The 17,087-nt window shown below is 38.6% G+C and overlaps 1 protein-coding gene across 6 annotated transcripts in view; it reads left to right on the forward strand.

Moving 5' to 3' along the window:
• The window catches only part of RPRD2 (regulation of nuclear pre-mRNA domain containing 2), a 101,948-nt gene that overhangs the window by 57,719 nt on the left and 27,142 nt on the right, over window positions 1–17,087 (forward strand). For all 6 annotated transcript variants that reach the window (XM_012767468.3, XM_012767467.3, XM_012767471.3 and 3 more), the window contains exon 2: window positions 4,016–4,145. In XM_012767468.3, coding sequence (XP_012622922.1) covers window positions 4,016–4,145 — 130 coding nt within the window. The remainder of the gene's footprint in view (window positions 1–4,015; window positions 4,146–17,087) is intronic.

Here is a 17,087-nt window from a genome sequence, read left to right on the forward strand (position 1 = left end):
AGATCATAAAGGAGGGTAATGTCTTACAACTTTTCCCACTAAGCAGTAGGAAATCATTAACAGATTTGACATGAGAAACAGATAATGTTTGCATATTAGAAAATAAATTCGGCAATAATAAAGGAGTAAATTTGAGGGGGCCTAGTTGAGAGGCAAGATAACCAGTTAGGAGGCTGCTGCAGTAGTAGTCCAGGTCAGAGGTGATGAAGCCCAGCAAAGAGCAATAATAGGAAAAGAAGAGGGGATAAATTTGAGAAATACTATTGGAGACAAAATTGGCTAGAGTTAGAGATTTGTTAAACGGGGGTGGGGAGGTAAGGAAAAGTCAGAAAGAATTGCTACACTGGGTGTGGTGACTCACACCTGTAATCCCAGCTCTTTGGGAGGCTGAGGCAGTAGTATTACTCGAGGCCAGGAGTTTCAGACCAGCCTGGGCAACATAGACCTTATCTCTACAAAATACAATTAAAAAAATTAACCAGGTGTAGTGGTACATACCTATAGTGTTAGCTACTTGGAAGGTTGAGGTTCGAGGATCACTTGAGCCCAGGAGTTTGATGTTGCAGTGACCTGTGATTGGGCAACTGGACTTCAGCCTGAGGTGACAGAGTGAGACTGTCTCCTTTAAAAAAAAAATTGCTAAAGTTCTAGCTAAATACAAGAGCAATGACAAATGGAAGACGAGAAAGATGATTAATAAAATATGAAAACTCAAGTTAGGGCCAGGTACGGTGGCTCATGCCTGTAATCCCAGCACTCTGGGAAGCTGAGGCAGGAGGATTTCTTGAGCTCAGGAGTTTGAGACCAACTTGAGCAAGAGCAAGACCCTGTCTCTACTATAAATAGAAAGAAATTAGCCAAACAACTAAAAATAGAAAAAAATTAGCTGGGCACAGTGGCGCAGACCTGTAGTCCCAGCTACCTGGAGGCTGAGGCAGGAGGATCGCTTGAGCCCAGGAGTTTGAGGTTGCTGTGAACTAGGCTGACACCACGGCACTCTAATCCAGGCAAGAGAGTGAGGCTTGTCTGAATAAATAAATAAAAACTCAGGCTCAAGACTTAGAAGTCGATGTGTACGTTGACTGGTAAAGGGAAATCCAGGCTTGATATGTGTGGATATAAGTGTCGTTGTTATATAGGTGCTTGTAGTTAAAGCCATGGAAGTGGGTGATTATGCTGATGGCATTCCATTTTCTGTGTGCTAAGCCCAGTCCTAAATGCTTTACATACATTGTTCCATTTAGTTCTAATAATTGTGAGGTTGTCATTTTACAATGAAAGTGGCATAGAAGAGTAATTTATAAGACCCCATCTCTACTAAAAATAGAAAAAATTAGCTGGGCACAGTGATGTGTGCCTGTAGTCCCAGCTACTCGGGAGGCTGAGGCAGGAGGATCACTTGAGCCCAGGAGTATAAGGTTGCTGTGAGCTAGGCTGATGCCACGGCACTCTAGTAGCCTGGGTGACAGAGTGAGACTCTATCTCAAAAAAAAAAAAAAAAAAAAAAATATATATATATATATATATATATATAAAATTAGAGGTGAAAGAGCTACAAGAAAATAAAAATTTATACATACAAATTTAAATACAAGAGGCAAGGATAGTTAATGGAGTAAAACGTTACCAAGGAGTGAAGAGAAGCTAGGAAATAGTATCTAGTGGAGGGATTTATCTTCAATAGGAGTGACACTTTTTACTAGGTAAACCGATCTCAATGATTTTAAAGGCGGATACATTTTTTGAAAGAGATTATTCCCATCTAATGATTTCTGCTTTCCCTGTGAAATAGCATATAAGCTTATCTTCTAAGAGTGAGAAGAGATGTAGTAAGATAGGAGCTTGACAAGAGTGATAAAAATTTGGCAGGGCGCAGTAGCTCACACCTGTAATCCTAGCCCTCTGGGAGGCTGATGCAGAAGGATTGCTTGAACCTGGGAATGTGAGGTTGCTGTGAGCTAGGCTGACGCCACAGCACTCTAGCCCAGGCAACAAAGTGAGACTCTGTCTCAAAAAAAAAAAAAAGTGATAAAAATTTGAAATAACCTTTTAGAGAGTGGATACTGATTAAGGACATGTGGAGGGATTATACAAGGTCTGTCCAGAAAATATCTAGCCATTGTTAATGTAACAAGAACGGTTTGTATGATGTCAATGTAACCTGGCAGCCAAAGAGTAGACTGGAATGCGCACACATGAACAATGACAACTTCCTTGTACTAGTCAGTGGGACGCCTGACACTGTTGAGTGAGCATGTGTACTGTGTGGCTGTCACATTCAAAATGACTGAGCGAGTAGAGCAACAAATCTGCATCAAAGTTTGTGTTAAGCTTGAACACTCCTCCACAGAAACTAGTCAGATGATTCAGGAGGCTTTTGGGGACGATGCAATGAGTGCAACACAAGTAAAAGTGTGGCACAGACGCTTGAAAGATGGTTGAGAATCTGTTGAAAGTGATCCGCATTCTGGAAGGCCTGCAACAAGCAGGACACCTGAGAATGTTCAACGTGTACTAGTTAGATTAAAAGATAGATACTAGGGAGAACTGTGTGAGGTCCCAAGATGCCTACTTTGAAGGGGACTGAGGTGTCATTGTCCTATGTACAATGTTTCTTGTATCTTCTTCAATAAATGTCTCAATTTTTCATATTACACGGCTGGGTACTTTCTGGACAGACCTTGTATGTATCGTTGAGGGCACACATAAAGAAGACTGAATTTATGTGATTTTAATTCTCTTTTGGTATGATTTTTCTTTTTCTTTTATTTATTTATTTTTTATTGTGTGTTTGTGTATGTGAGAGAGAGACGATAGTCTCACTCTTTTGCCCTGGATAGAGTGCAGTGGTGTCATGATAGCAACCTCACACTCCTAGGCTCAAGCAATCCTCCCACCTCTAGCCTCCCAGAGTGCTAGGATTATAGGCGTGAGCCACTGCGCCCGGCCTGGTATGATTTTTCTATAGCAGAATCCAGCAGCAGTAGTAAAGACATTCTGTTAGGTTGATTGAAATTTAGGATTTTTGTTAAGTGCATGTGATAGAATGCTGATTGAGGGGGGAAAGTTTAAAAAATGGACCAAACACTCTGGACTCGATACAGAAAAAATTGAGTGCTGGAGGAAAATGTAGTGTTAGAGAAAATAAAGAAATTGAAAAACAATTTCTTGATGAAATTGAAAAACAAATACAATGGGAGTGGAAGTCTGTGGTTAGGGAAGGGGATTTTGAGTGGTTCTTGAAGGTCACTGAATTTGAGATCAAGGAATTGAGAGACTAGAAAACTTGATGGATCAAAGATATGGATGTTGAAATTGCCCAGCATAATAATGAAACTTGCAGTGGCTTTGTTCAGCATTCTAGGTGGTAAATTGATTGGGCCTTGTTATGGGCCTTTGAAAAACTTAGCATAGGTATATACATGGGATCATATTATTTTAGGACACTTATCTAGTGATGAAAGTAGCAGCAGAGCCTCCATTTTAACAGATGTAGATGGGAAGACTTAGGTGTATCTGAGTAGTATCTGGATTGGTTGATGAAAAGGGTCTGTCTACATTAAAAAAGAATTTGCTGGAAGTCACATTCTGATTCTATTCCAAAGGCCATGCTCTTTCCACTAACCTTGGTATTTCTACAGCAAGTTCAGCTTGTTCAACTTAATTGTTTTATCTTCCTGGGAGTAAAATTTTGTTTTATTTTAGTTAGTTTCTCCGGAGTTAATGGTTTTTGTCAGTGCCAAATGTATACAAAGTAAAGGAGAAATCTATGTGAGAAATACCTTGAGTAGAAACTTAACCTGAAGTAGTTAAGGCTTTAATATGTAGAATAAACTGATCCATTAGTTCATTTATCTGTTTATTCATCCTTCCTTCTTTCTATGTAATTATATCTATTCATTCATATCCATGTAACAAAGCAATTATAGTTTGAAAACACTGTATTTGAAATAAGTTGAACTAAGTATAAATATTGACTCATTTGGTTTTATTTGTTGTCTTTTGTCATCTCTAGCTGCGTATCCCCACCGTTTGAATCTCTTTTACCTTGCCAATGATGTCATACAGAACTGTAAAAGGAAAAATGCTATCATATTCCGTGAATCGTTTGCTGATGTACTTCCTGAAGCAGCTGCTCTAGTGAAGTAAGTAAATTTTAATTGCTCTGTAGAATCTAATCTTAGAAAATCTGGACTTTTAGTTTCCCTTTTTACCCATTAGTAAGAACTGTGATAGTTGAACATGCTTGAAGATCCAAGGATATTTTGCCCAACTAGTTCATTGTGACTTTCTTGCTAATACACACATTTTCTTTTTAAAATTCCCCTCCCCTCCCCTCCCCTCCTCCTTGAATGTACTAAGAAATAAGGTATATAAAATAATAATATCTACCATTCGTTGAATACTTATAACTGACCAAATATGATACAAAGTGCTTTATCATTTAATTTTGAGAACAAATGTATACAGTGGTACTACTTTTACCCTCATTTTAAGGAAGAAGAAACTCTGGCTTGAAGAGATTAGACAGATTGCCTGAGCTCTCACAGCTACCTGAGAGTGGGTAGCCAGAATTCCTCCTTCAGGCTGCCCAGACCCAAATCCCATTGTTCTTTGCCACTTAACCACTAATCTGTGCTACCTCTTTACTTAAAAATTCCAGTATAATTTTGAGTAAGAAAAGCAGTACTCTGGGTGATCTCTATTTAGAGTTTCTGCTGTACATATCGCTATTGTCTTTTTTTTTTTTTTTTTTTTTTTGAGACAGAGTCTTGCTTTGTTGCCCAGTCTAGAGCGAGTGCCGTGGCGTCAGCCTAGCTCACACGAACCTCAAACTCCTGGGCTCAAGCAATCCTTATGCCTCAGCCTCCTGAGTAGCTGGGACTACAGGCATGCGCCACCATGCCTGGCTAATTTTTTTTAATATATATATATTAGTTGGCCAATTAATTTCTTTCTATTTATAGTAGAGACAGGGTCTCACTCTTGCTTAGGCTGGTTTCGAACTCCTGACCTTGAGCAATCCTCCTGCCTTGGCCTCCCAGAGTGCTAGGATTACAGGCGTGAGCCACCACGCCTGGACCTCACTATTGTCTCTTTAAAACTTAACCTAGTGTTTCCTAGACTTGGATTTCATGGTCTAGTTCATGAATTAATATAGAGGTATCTTTTTCACCATGTAAAGATAATTTTAAAAACAACTACTTTGTATTACTGCCACTATTTCGCAGAAATAAATAGAAAGAACATAATCTCAGAATAAAGTGTAGTGTTTTAAATTAAAATTTTAAGCTCTGAAAAGTTCTCTAACTTAATGAAAGGTATCTTCAGAAATATGTACTAAACATTAGACTTAATGGTGAAACAAACCATTCCAAGACAAGAGCCCTCTGTCATTACCATTCATCATTAAGCTGGAGATCCCACTTTGTAAGAAGTGAATGAATGAATCAAATGCATTTAGAAGGCCCGGCGTGGTGGCTCACACCTGTAATCCTAACACTCTGGGAGGCTGAGGCGGGACGATCGCTCAAGATCAGGAGTTCAAAACCAGCCTGAGCAAGAGCGAGACCCCATCACTACTAAAAAAATTAGAAAGAAATTAATTGGCCAACTAAAAATATATAGAGTGTGGTGGTGCATGCCTAGAGTCCCCGCTACTTGGGAGGCTAAGGCAGAAGGATTCCTTGAGCCCAGGAGTTTGAGGTTGCTGTGAGCTAAGCTGGTACCACGGCACTCTAGCCTGGGCAACAGAGCGAGACTCTGTCTCCAAAGGAAAAAAAAATACATTTAGAAGAGACAGAATTGTCATTATTCACAGGTAACATAATTACTTACATCAAATAGGCAATCCTTTCAAGCCATAGTATCCGTGCCACAGTTACTTAACTCTGCTATTCTAGCATAAAAGCACCATACACAATGCAGAAACAAATGCGCATGGCTCTGTTCCAGTAAGACTTTATTTTAAAAATAGATAGCAGGCCAGATTTGGCCTGAGGTTTGTAATTTGCCAATCCCTAGCCTACATAGAAAACTCAACAGAGTCACCTAATAAGAGAATTCAGCTAAATAGCCAGATTCAAATTAAAAATAAAAAATCAATAGCTTTCCTATATATGCTAGCAATGACTAATTTAAAAATGTAATTAGGGGCCGGACGCAGTGGCTCACACCTATAATCTCAGCACTCTGGGAGGCTGATGTGGGTGGATTGTTTGAGCTCAGAAGTTCGAGACCAGCCTGAGCAAGAGGGAGACACCGTCTCTACTAAAAAAAATAGAAAGAAATGAGCTGGACAACTACAAATATATATAGAAAAATTTAGCTGGGAATGGTGGCACATGCCTGTAGTCCCAGCTACTCGGGAGGCTGAGGCAGGAGGATTGCTTGAGCTCAGGAGTTTGAGGTTGGTGTGAGCTGGGCTGATAACCATGGCACTCTAGCCTGGGCAACAGAGCAAGACTCTGTCTCAAAAAAAAAAGAAAGAATGGAGAGGAGAATGAAATACAAAAGAATGAGATGAGGATGTCACTCAGTAGCTTTCATTGACTTATTTTGACTTAGAAAGGCAGTTAAAGCCTTCTATATTCAAATCTCAATCTTCCTTACCACCTGTTCTCCCATGTCTTAGTAACAAGCCATTGTTTTTGCTAAACACTCATGTGTTTTAATGTGTTTGTGAATTATTCTTCCTGGAGTATCTCTTCTTTCTTCAGAAGCAGCAGAGTTTAGAGGTTAATAATGCAAGCTTTGTAGTCAGGTTGCCTGTGTTTAAATCCTGGATCTTCTACTTGGTAGAGTAGTAAAGTGAGAATAATAGCATAGCTTGTCTCTTAGGGATGTTGTGAAGATTAAGTAGGCTAACACGTAAAGCATTTATAAAGGAGCATAAAAGTGCTCCAAAAATGGGGTAAGTATCCATCTCAAGAAGTTTGAAAAGAAGAGCAAAATAAACCAAAGAAAAGAGGAATATAATAAAATAAGAGCAAAAACTAATCAAATATATGGTGAGGTACCTTGAGGAGTCTAATTCATAGAGACACAAAGTAGAATGATGTTTGCCAGGGGCTAGGGTAAGGGTCAGGGGATGAGGAGTTATTGTTTAATGGGCATAGAGTTTTAGTTTTGCAAGATGAACAGGCTTCTGGAGGTATAGATGGTGGTGATGGTTGGTACAGTTTCAGTATACTTGATGCCACTGAACCATATAATTAAAAATGATTAAGATACTAAATTATATATATTTTTTATCATAATGGAAAAAAACAGTCACAAGACTAAATGAAGAAACATACAATAGAAGGGTTCAACAAAGGAAACACTAGTTTTTTGAGAAAATAAAATTGATAAACTTTAAGCTTTGCCTTGTATCATGCACCTGTAGTCCCAGCTACTTGGGAGACTGAGGCAGGAGGATCTCTTGAACACAGAAGTTTGAGACTACAGGGAGCTTTGATCATACTCACTGCACTCCAGCCTGGGTGACAAAGCAAGACCTCATCTCTTCAAAAAAAAAAAAAAAGTTGATAAACTTTAGGTGACAGTGATTAAGACAAAAGAGAAAAAGCATGAACAAAAGTATTAAGAATGTAAAAGGTGGAAATTATTACAGATGTTACAGACCATAAGAAAGAAAGGGATAATAAGAACAGTTTTATAAGATTGAATTTGAAAATTCAAAATACAAGTAACTAAAATGGCTCCAAAAAATTAAGGACCTTATAATTCTTTAACCAGTAAATAAAATCAGTCAGGAACCAGAAATCTTCCCCTAAGAACATCCCTGGTCTAAATCTTTCACCAGCAAATTCACCAAATATAGAAGGAAAAAGTTATTCTTTTTTTTTTTTTGGCAGCCTTCTTACAGAGATTTAAAATATTTTTTTGTAATTTATTTTTTTCTGAGACAAGTCTTGATCTGTTGTCCAGGCTAGAGTGCAATAGCATAATCATAACTCACTGCAACCTCAAACTCCTGGGCTTGAGTGATCCTTCTGCCTCACCTTCCCAAGTAGCTGAGACTACAGGAGTGTGTCACCACACCCAGCTAATTTTTTGTAGAGATGAAACTCCTGGCCTCCAGCTATCCAAGCTGGCCTCCCAAAGTGCTAGGATTACAGGCATGAGCTGCTGTACTGAGCTGAGTAGGGTTCCTGTATTTTCATTAGTGTTTCTATTTAAAGGCAACTTATTTAATATATATCATTGACTCATTAACATTGAACTCAACAGCCAACAGCACTATAACTAATTCCTGAACAAAGTTTATCTAACTCACATCTTCATACATACTAACCTTCTTGCATAGGAACACTGGAAAGCACTTCAGCACTATTTTGGGGGATTTAAACAGTGAAATCAACAAAATGTACAAAAATGCAAAGAAACATGACACTAAATAATAGACTGTGAAAAGTGTATGTGTTTATACTATGAGATCTGAAACAAGAGCAGAGTTTGACCTCAGCTGGTCTATGGAGAAAATTTTAAAACATAATTAAGTAACATTGTTTAAAAAAAGCCTAAGTAAATATTTGATAGGAAAGACTTAATAATGTCAGTTCTTTCCAAATTGATTTGTAAATCCAGTGCAGTCTTAATAAAGTTCTCAGTAGATTTTTTTCTATTTTACAAATTGACTGAATTGTCTATGGACTTGCAAGGAACACACCCCTCCCCAAAATAAATAAGAGAAAGACAGGAAACTCTTGAAGAACAAGGTGGGAGGACTTGCTCTACCAGATGCCAAGATTTATTATAAAACTAAGATAAATAAAGCAGCATATTATTGGCACATGGATAGCTGACTAAACCACTGGAACAGAGTAGAAAGTCTACAAACAGACCAGTATATATTTGTATAATTGATCTATTTATGACACTGTAGGTAATATAAAAATTCTTTTTCATAAATAATGCTATATAACTGGCTTTTTATGTAGAAAAAATGAAATTAGATCCTACTCATACCATACATAAAATTAATTCCATGTTAATTAAATACCTAAATGTGAAAGAACTATATATCTTTTGAAGACAGTATAGGAGAATATCTTATGACCTTATCTCATAAGATTGATAATCTCAGCTACATTAAAATCAAGACCTTCCATTTAACAAAAGACTCCATAAAGAGAATGAAAAGATAAGCCACAAAGTGGGAGAAAATATTTGCAATGCAATCAAGAAAGTTTATAACCAGATTATATAAATAACTATAAATTATTAATAAGAAAATGACAGAAAATTAGAATACTTTACCTCACACTAACATGAGAAGTTAAAACTGAGAAATTGTTTATTAATCACTTTTAAAATAGATGTAAACAACATTTTAATGAAAAACAAAATGCTTAGTGAGAAATAGTGGGTACTTTACATTCTTGCAGATCTCTTTAACATCTAGCTTAATACTCTATCTACTTTTGCATCCAGTCTGCTGTGATATCACGTGTCCTATAGCCCTAGAACTGCTGAGCTATATCATTACATACTATGTAAGTCAGGTACCAATAAGAAGAGAAAACACATGCACCAGTAATTTAAACAGGGAAAATTTAATATGAAGAACTACTAAGTAGGTATAAGTAGCTAACTACTAGAAGGAATAAAAGAGAACTCTAAGGTGTGATAGGATGGTATGTGCAGAAAGCAGTTACAACCTCTGGACCTGAGGGAAGAGTGAATAAGGAGCCTTATTCCTCCTAGCTGAGATGCAGATCTAAGGAAACAGTAGATTGCTATAGGAGCATGCTACCTCCCACTGTAGTGGCAAAGAAACAGTCTGAAGAACATCTGTCCCTGAACTGCACAAGCAGCCCTCTGCTGCCATGCACCCCTGTAGCTGCAGTTCTTGAGAACTGACCACCAAAAGAAGAATCCATACTGTCTCCTCCAGCATTTCAGTGTTACTCCTGGGCCCTCTAATGGCAGAGTCTAACATTGAGCCAAGAGGAATGAGAGTTTTCAGAGTCTTGCTGCAATGTCACAAAATGAGGCAAAGAATGGTAGGTAGGTTTGGAGATTTGAGACAAAAAAATCAGTAACTGGCATGAATACCTACCAGATAGGGCAGAAATTTTAAAGCCTATCTTCAGCAAGATTAGCAAGATTGTGGCATGATGGGAGCTCTCATACTGTTGGCTTGAAGGTTGGTTGGTACAGCCCTTTTTAAAACAGTTTGTTTTGTATACCCTGTCATCTAGTGATTCTGTCCCTAGGCTTTTCTTCCCCTGAGAAACTTTTGCATATGTGCAGCAAGACTAATGTAAGAGAATTTTTCTAGCAACATTGTTCATGGTAATAAAAACTAGGAAACAATTCCGATGTTTTTCTTCAATAAAATGGATAAATTGTAGCATGTTAGAATATCAGCTAGCAAATAAAACTAATGAATTTCAGTTATATGCAATATATATGTGTATATACATGTATATATGTATAAGATTTATACATAGATAAATCTTACAAAGTATTGATTGAATGTAAAAGGGAATATTTATGTATATACAGTATGATTTCACTTATACGAAGTTCAAATTAGGCAAAAACAAACTATTATTTATGCATACCTAGGTTTCAATACTATAAAGACTAATAAAAAAAAGCAGTTATCACAAAACTTTGCTATCTCAGGTTGATGGAAGGGATGTGGTCTTGAAGGGGGCCACTGAGGTCTTTTGGGGAGCTAGCAAATTTCAAAATGTAATATTGAAGATATTGAAGTGGAGCATAAAAAAGACTAATTTGGCACTCTGGGAGTCTGAGGCAGGAGGATCGCATGAGCCCAGGAGTTTGAAGTTTATAGCATTTCATAGTATTTCCATCCATCCATCATCCATTTTACAAACAGTATTAATCACCTATCAAGTGCCAGTCCAGGCATTGTGCTGGGAACAGAAGCTCAAAGTATGTCAGATAGAAAGTGGTGACAAAAATCTTTTGGACCAATTACAGTGCATGTATTAGGTACAATGCATGTCATGTGTTAGGTAACATGACAAAAGAGGAGGCAAGGTGTAAGAGGAAAAATTCTTTAATCCACATTGGGAAATAGAAGTCAGGTAGGAAAAATTTCTTGAGGATACCAAATCTTTAAGGAAGGTGGAAGGAAAAGAGTGATGAGCAGAACTCTAAGGAGTTTATCACCTAATTGGGACTACTGTAGTGCTCTGTGATTTATTATACAATTTGTTCTTCTAGGCCACTAATTCAATTGTCATAAAGGAACCAACTTCAAGTCAATATTGTAATTTGAAAATCATGTTTAATCCAAATGAATCTCTGTCTGTCTGTCTGTCTGTCTGTCTGTCTCTCTCTCTCTCTCTCTCTCTCTCTCTCTCTCTCTCTCTCTCTCTCTCTCTCTCTCTCTCTCTCGTTTTTGTTTTTGTTTTTTTTTTGAGACAGAGTCTTGCTCTGTCACTACAGCCAGAGGGCAGTGGCATAATCATAGCTCACTGCAACCCCAAACTCCTGGGCTCAATCCATCCTCCCTAGTAGCTGGAACTACAAGGCACGGACCTGCTAATTTTTTCTGTTTTTAGTAGAGACAGGGTCTCGCTATTGCTCAGGCAACCCTAAACTCCTGAGCTCAAGCAATCCTCCTGCCTCAGCCTCCCAGAGTGCTAGGATTACAGGAATGAACCACCTCACCTGGCCTCCCTGGTCTTATTTTTACATTTTTTTTTAGCAGATTTGAGCTAAACTAATAATTCACTTTTCTTAAAGTCACAAGTTTTCCTGTAAGACAAAGTGAGGTTTTCATTGGTATGAATGCCATCAGAATGCATATTTAAGGAATATTAATGAGTTTAGCAAATCTAAGGTAGTGAGTAGAGAATTTAAGGAATGTTATTATTTTTTTTTTTTTTTGAGACAGAGTTTCACTTTGTTGCCCAGAGTTCACTTTGTTGCGAGTGCCATGGTGTCAGCCTAGCTCACAGCAACCTCAAACTTTTGGGCTCAAGCAATCCTCCTGCCTCAGCCTCCTGAGTAGCTGGGACTACAGGCATGTGCCACCATGCCCGGCTAATTTTTTCTATATATATTAGTTGGCCAATTAATTTCTTTCTATTTATAGTAGAGACGGGGTCTCGCTCTTGCTCAGGCTGGTTTCGAACTCCTAACCTCGAGCAGTCCGCCCGCCTTGGCCTCCCAGAGTGCTAGGATTACAAGCGTGAGCCACCGCGCCTGGCCTAGGAATGTTATTAATAATTAAATTTGAAGCTATCCAAACTATAGTGACAGTACTGCTACTCAAGACACCTGAGGCTGCAGCTTCAGCATTGAGTTGTTATTAGTTGTTGTCTATCCTGTCACTCTTGCTTTTTTCTCCCATAATACTATGATGAACTTTTCCATAAATTTTGTCCATATGGATAGGTAGGTCAAGTAACTGATGATCAACAAAGAGAAGCTGCTATGAAGATGCATAAACCAAGCCAATGACCTTTTCCTTGATGTTTTTTTTGTTTTTTTTTTTTTTTTTTTGAGACAGAGTCTCGCTTTGTTGTCCAGGCTAGAGTGAGTGCCGTGGCGTCAGCCTAGCTCACAGCAACCTCAAACTCCTGGGCTCGAGTGATCCTTCTGCCTCACCCTCCCGGGTAGCTGGGACTACAGGCATGCGCCACCATGCCCGGCTAATTTTTTTTTATATATATATCAGTTGGCCAATTAATTTCTTTCTATTTATAGTAGAGACGGGGTCTCGCTCTTGCTCAGGCTGGTTTTGAACTCCTGACCTTGAGCAATCCGCCCGCCTCGGCCTCCCAAGAGCTAGGATTACAGGCGTGAGCCACAGCGCCCGGCCTTCCTTGATGTTTTTAAACTAGTTGATAGCGTAACCTAAAGTCCAGAAATTCCAAACCTTTGTTCTTGCGTATAAGAAAAGAGGTATCAGTTGCTGTTTTACCAACATATTTTAATTGAGCTTTGGTGAATAATTTGGTTTGAAGATGATATAATCCAACTGTCATTCAGCTACTATTTAGTGAGTACCTTTTAACAACAAAGAAACAGTAAGTTACAGTCTCTGCCTTGAAGAAGCTCTGTAGTCTAGTTGAAAAAACACAGATGTTTTAAAGATAATTTTGACTTAACTTTTGGCAGAATGGCATGCATCTATTGGAAAGGGCCCTTTTGTTGTAAAGTTAAACGCATTCTTAACAAAAGCTGAATAGTGAGCAGTGGACATATTTGAGTGGCAGAGTTGACACTAACCAGCATGCCCATATCAATAGTACCATGTGATCTAGACAGTTTGAGATTCTGGAGGGTGTTGCCCGGGCAACAAAAGGAGACTCTTTCTCAAAAGAAAAAAAAAAAAACAAGTATTGGATGATTCTACTTATTTATATAAAGTATCTTCAGTAGTCAAATTCAGAGGCAGAAAGTAGAATGGTGGTTGCTGGGGAAGGAGGAGAATAGGGAATTGTTTAATGGGTATAGAGTTTCAGTTTTGCATGATAAAGAGAGTTTGGTTTTAGAGGTTGCACAACAATGTGAATGTACTTAACTACTGAACTGTACAATTAAAAATGGTTAAGATGGTAAATTTTATGTATATTTTACCACAGTTTTTTTTCTTTTAAAGGAATGAAATTTTGGATATATGCTATGTCACGGTTGAACCTTGAAAACACTATACTGAAATAAGCCAGACACAAAAGGACAAGTATTGTATGATTACACTAGATATAAAATGTCTAGAATTGGCAAATCCACAGAGACAGAAAGCAATTAGAGGTTATGAGAGACTGGAAGAAAAGCTAATATTATAGGTATTGTTCAATGGGTACAGAGTACTGTGGTCGGAATATTTCTATCCCCCTCAAAATTCATATGTTGAAAGCTAATCCCCAGTGTGTTAGTATTAACCCTTTGCACTCGCTTGCTTTTTTCTCATTATCCACACTCTACATCTGAGTGCAAAGGGTTAAGAGATGGGCCTCTGTGAGATGATGAGGTCTGAGAGAGGTAGTGAAAAATTGTATAAATAGTAGTGAAGATTGCATAACATTGTGAATAGAGTTAATGCCATTGAATTTGAAAAATAGCTAAAATGAGAAACTTTGTTACATAATATTTAACCACAGTTTAAAAAAGTAAACAAAATATTTAAAAAACCCAAAGCAGCCAAAAAAAAGATCATATACAAAAATACTACGATTAAACTGACAACAGACTTAGCAGCATAGATAATCCACTAAACTACAGATTTATATTGGAAGAAGGTAGCATCTAGGACTTTCACAGCTCAAGAGAATTCAGTGACTAGCTTCAAAGTTTCAAAGGACAGGCTAATTCTCCTGTTCAGGGTTAATGTTGCTGGTGACTTTGAGTTGGGGCTGGTGCTCATTTACCATTCTGAAAATCCTACGGCCCTTAAGAATTGTGCTAAATCTACTCTACCTGTGCCCAATAAATGGAACAAATCCTGGATGACAGCATATCTGTTTATGGCATGGTTTTTTGAATGTTTTAAGCCCACTGTTGAGAACTGCTTAAGAAAAAAAGATTCCTTTCAAAATATTACTGTTGCTCATTGACAATATGCCTAGTCATCAAGAGCTGTGATTGGGGTATACAAGAAGATTGTTATTTTCATGCCTGCTAATATATTTGTTCTGCAACCTAGGGATCAAAGAGTAATTTGAACTTTCAAGTCTTATTCTCTAATAAATACATTTCGTAAGGCTATAGCTGCCATTGATAGTGATCCCTCTGATCTGACAAAATAAATTGAGAACCTTCTGGAAAGGATTCACCAGTTTAAATGCCATTAAGAACATTTGTGTAGCACAGTCATAGCATTGTTAAAGACAAAATTTAAAAAAAAAAAGAACATTTATGGACCGGTGCGGTGGCTAACACCTGTAATCCTAGCTCTCTGGGAGGCCAAGGCGGGTGGATTGCTCAAGGTCAGGAGTTCGAAACCAGCCTGAGCAAGAGCGAGACCCCGTCTCTACTATAAATAGAAATTAATTGGCTAACTAATATATATAGAAAAAATTAGCCAGGAATGGTGGCGCATGCCTGTAGTCCCAGCTACTTGGGAGGCTGAGGCAGGCTGATTGCTTGAGCCCAGGAGTTTGAGGTTGCTGTGAGCTAGGCTGACGCAACAGCACTCACTCTAGTCTGGGCAACAAAGTGAGACTCTGTCACACACACAAAAAGAACATTTGTGATTCATGAGAGGAGATTAAAATATCAACGTTAACAGGAGTTTGGAAGAAGTTGATTTCAGTCCTCATGGATGACTTCAAGAGGTTCAAGATTTCAGTGGAGGAAGGTACTGCAGATGTGATCAAAGTAACAAGAGAACTAGAATTAGAAGTAGAGCCTAAAGATGTGACTGAAAATCGCTGAAATCTCATGGTAAAACACTAACAGATGAGTAATTCTTTCTCATGGATGAGCAAAGAAAGTGTTTTCTTGAAATGGCACCTACTTCTGGTGAAGATGCTGTGAACACTGTTGAAATGACAACAAAGGATTAAGATTATTACATTAACTTAGTTGATAAAGCAGCAGCAGGGTTTGAGAAGGTTGCCTCCAGTTTTGAAAGGAATTCTGTGGGTAAAATGCTGTCAAGCTACATTGCATGCTACAGCAAAACCTTTCCTAAAAGGAGTCAAGCAATACAACAAACTTGGTTGTCTTATTTTAAGAAATTGCCACAGCCACCCAAGCCTTTGACAACCACCGCTCTGATTAGTCAGCAGCTGTTAACATTGAGGCAAGACTCTCAGCCCGCAAAACAATTATGACTGCTGAAGGTCTGGATAATTGTTAGCATTTTTTAACAATAAAGTATCTTTTAAAGTAAAGTATATACCTTGGAGTTGGTTTTTTTTTTTTTTTTTTTTTTGACATAATGCTATTGCACATTTAATAGACCACAGTACAGGCTAAGCCAGGTGGCTGAGGCCTGTAGTCAGCACTTAGGGAGGCCCAGACAGGAGGATCACTTGAGCCAAGAATTTGAGACCAGCTTGGGCAAAATAGCATGACCCTGTATTTACAAAAAAAAAGAAAAATAGCTGGGCGTGGTGGCATGTTGCTATAGTCCCAGCTACTTGAGAGCCTGAGGCAGGAGGATCACTTGAGCCCAGAGTTCAAGGTTAAAAGTGAAGTACAGGCCGGGCGCTGTGGCTCACGCCTGTAATCCTAGCTCTTGGGAGGCCGAGGCGGGCGGATTGCTCAAGGTCAGGAGTTCAAAACCAGCCTGAGCAAGAGCGAGACCCCGTCTCTACTATAAATAGAAAGAAACTAATTGGCCAACTGATATATATATAAAAAAAATTAGCCGGGCATGGTGGCACATGCCTGTAGTCCCAGCTACTCGGGAGGCTGAGGCAGGAGGATCGCTTGAGCCCAGGAGTTTGAGGTTGCTGTGAGCTAGGCTGACGCCACGGCACTCACTCTAGCCTGGACAACAAAGCGAGACTCTGTCTCAAAAAAAAAAAAAAAAAAAGTGAAGTACAATTATGCAGCTGCACTCCAACTTAGATGACAGGGTGAGACCCTGTCTCTTACAATATAAACATAACTTTCGTATGCACTAGGAAACCAAAGAATTTGTGTCATTTACTTTGTTGTGGTTTGGAACCAAAACAGACAGTATCTCCAACTTATGCCTGTGTATATGCATAAAGATAGTTTCAAATGTAATACTAACATTCATACCAAAAAACAAAAAGCAGGCTATGTGTGATGGCTCATGCCAGTAATCCTAGCACTTTGGGAGGCTGAGGCAGGAGGATCACTTAAGGTCAGGAGTTCAAGACTAGCCTGAGCAAGAGCAGGACCCCATCTCTACAAAAAAAACAAGAAAAATTAGCCAGATGTGCTGGCATACACCAGTAGTCCCACCCACTCAGGAGGCTGAGGCAGGAGGTATAGCTTGAGCCCAGGAGTTTGAGGTTTTAGTGAGCTTTGAGGATGCCACTGCATTTTCTAGCCCAGGCAACAGAGTGAGATCCTGTCTCCTCCCCACAAAAAAGATAATGCTGAAATTGTTGTCCTGTTAATCTCCATTTAGTGAAAGTGAGCGGAGTTTTTTAAATACTTTTTTGTATTTGTGT

Source organism: Microcebus murinus, chromosome 2 (assembly GCF_040939455.1).
Source record: "Microcebus murinus isolate Inina chromosome 2, M.murinus_Inina_mat1.0, whole genome shotgun sequence".
Classification (NCBI taxonomy): Eukaryota; Metazoa; Chordata; class Mammalia; order Primates; family Cheirogaleidae; genus Microcebus; species Microcebus murinus.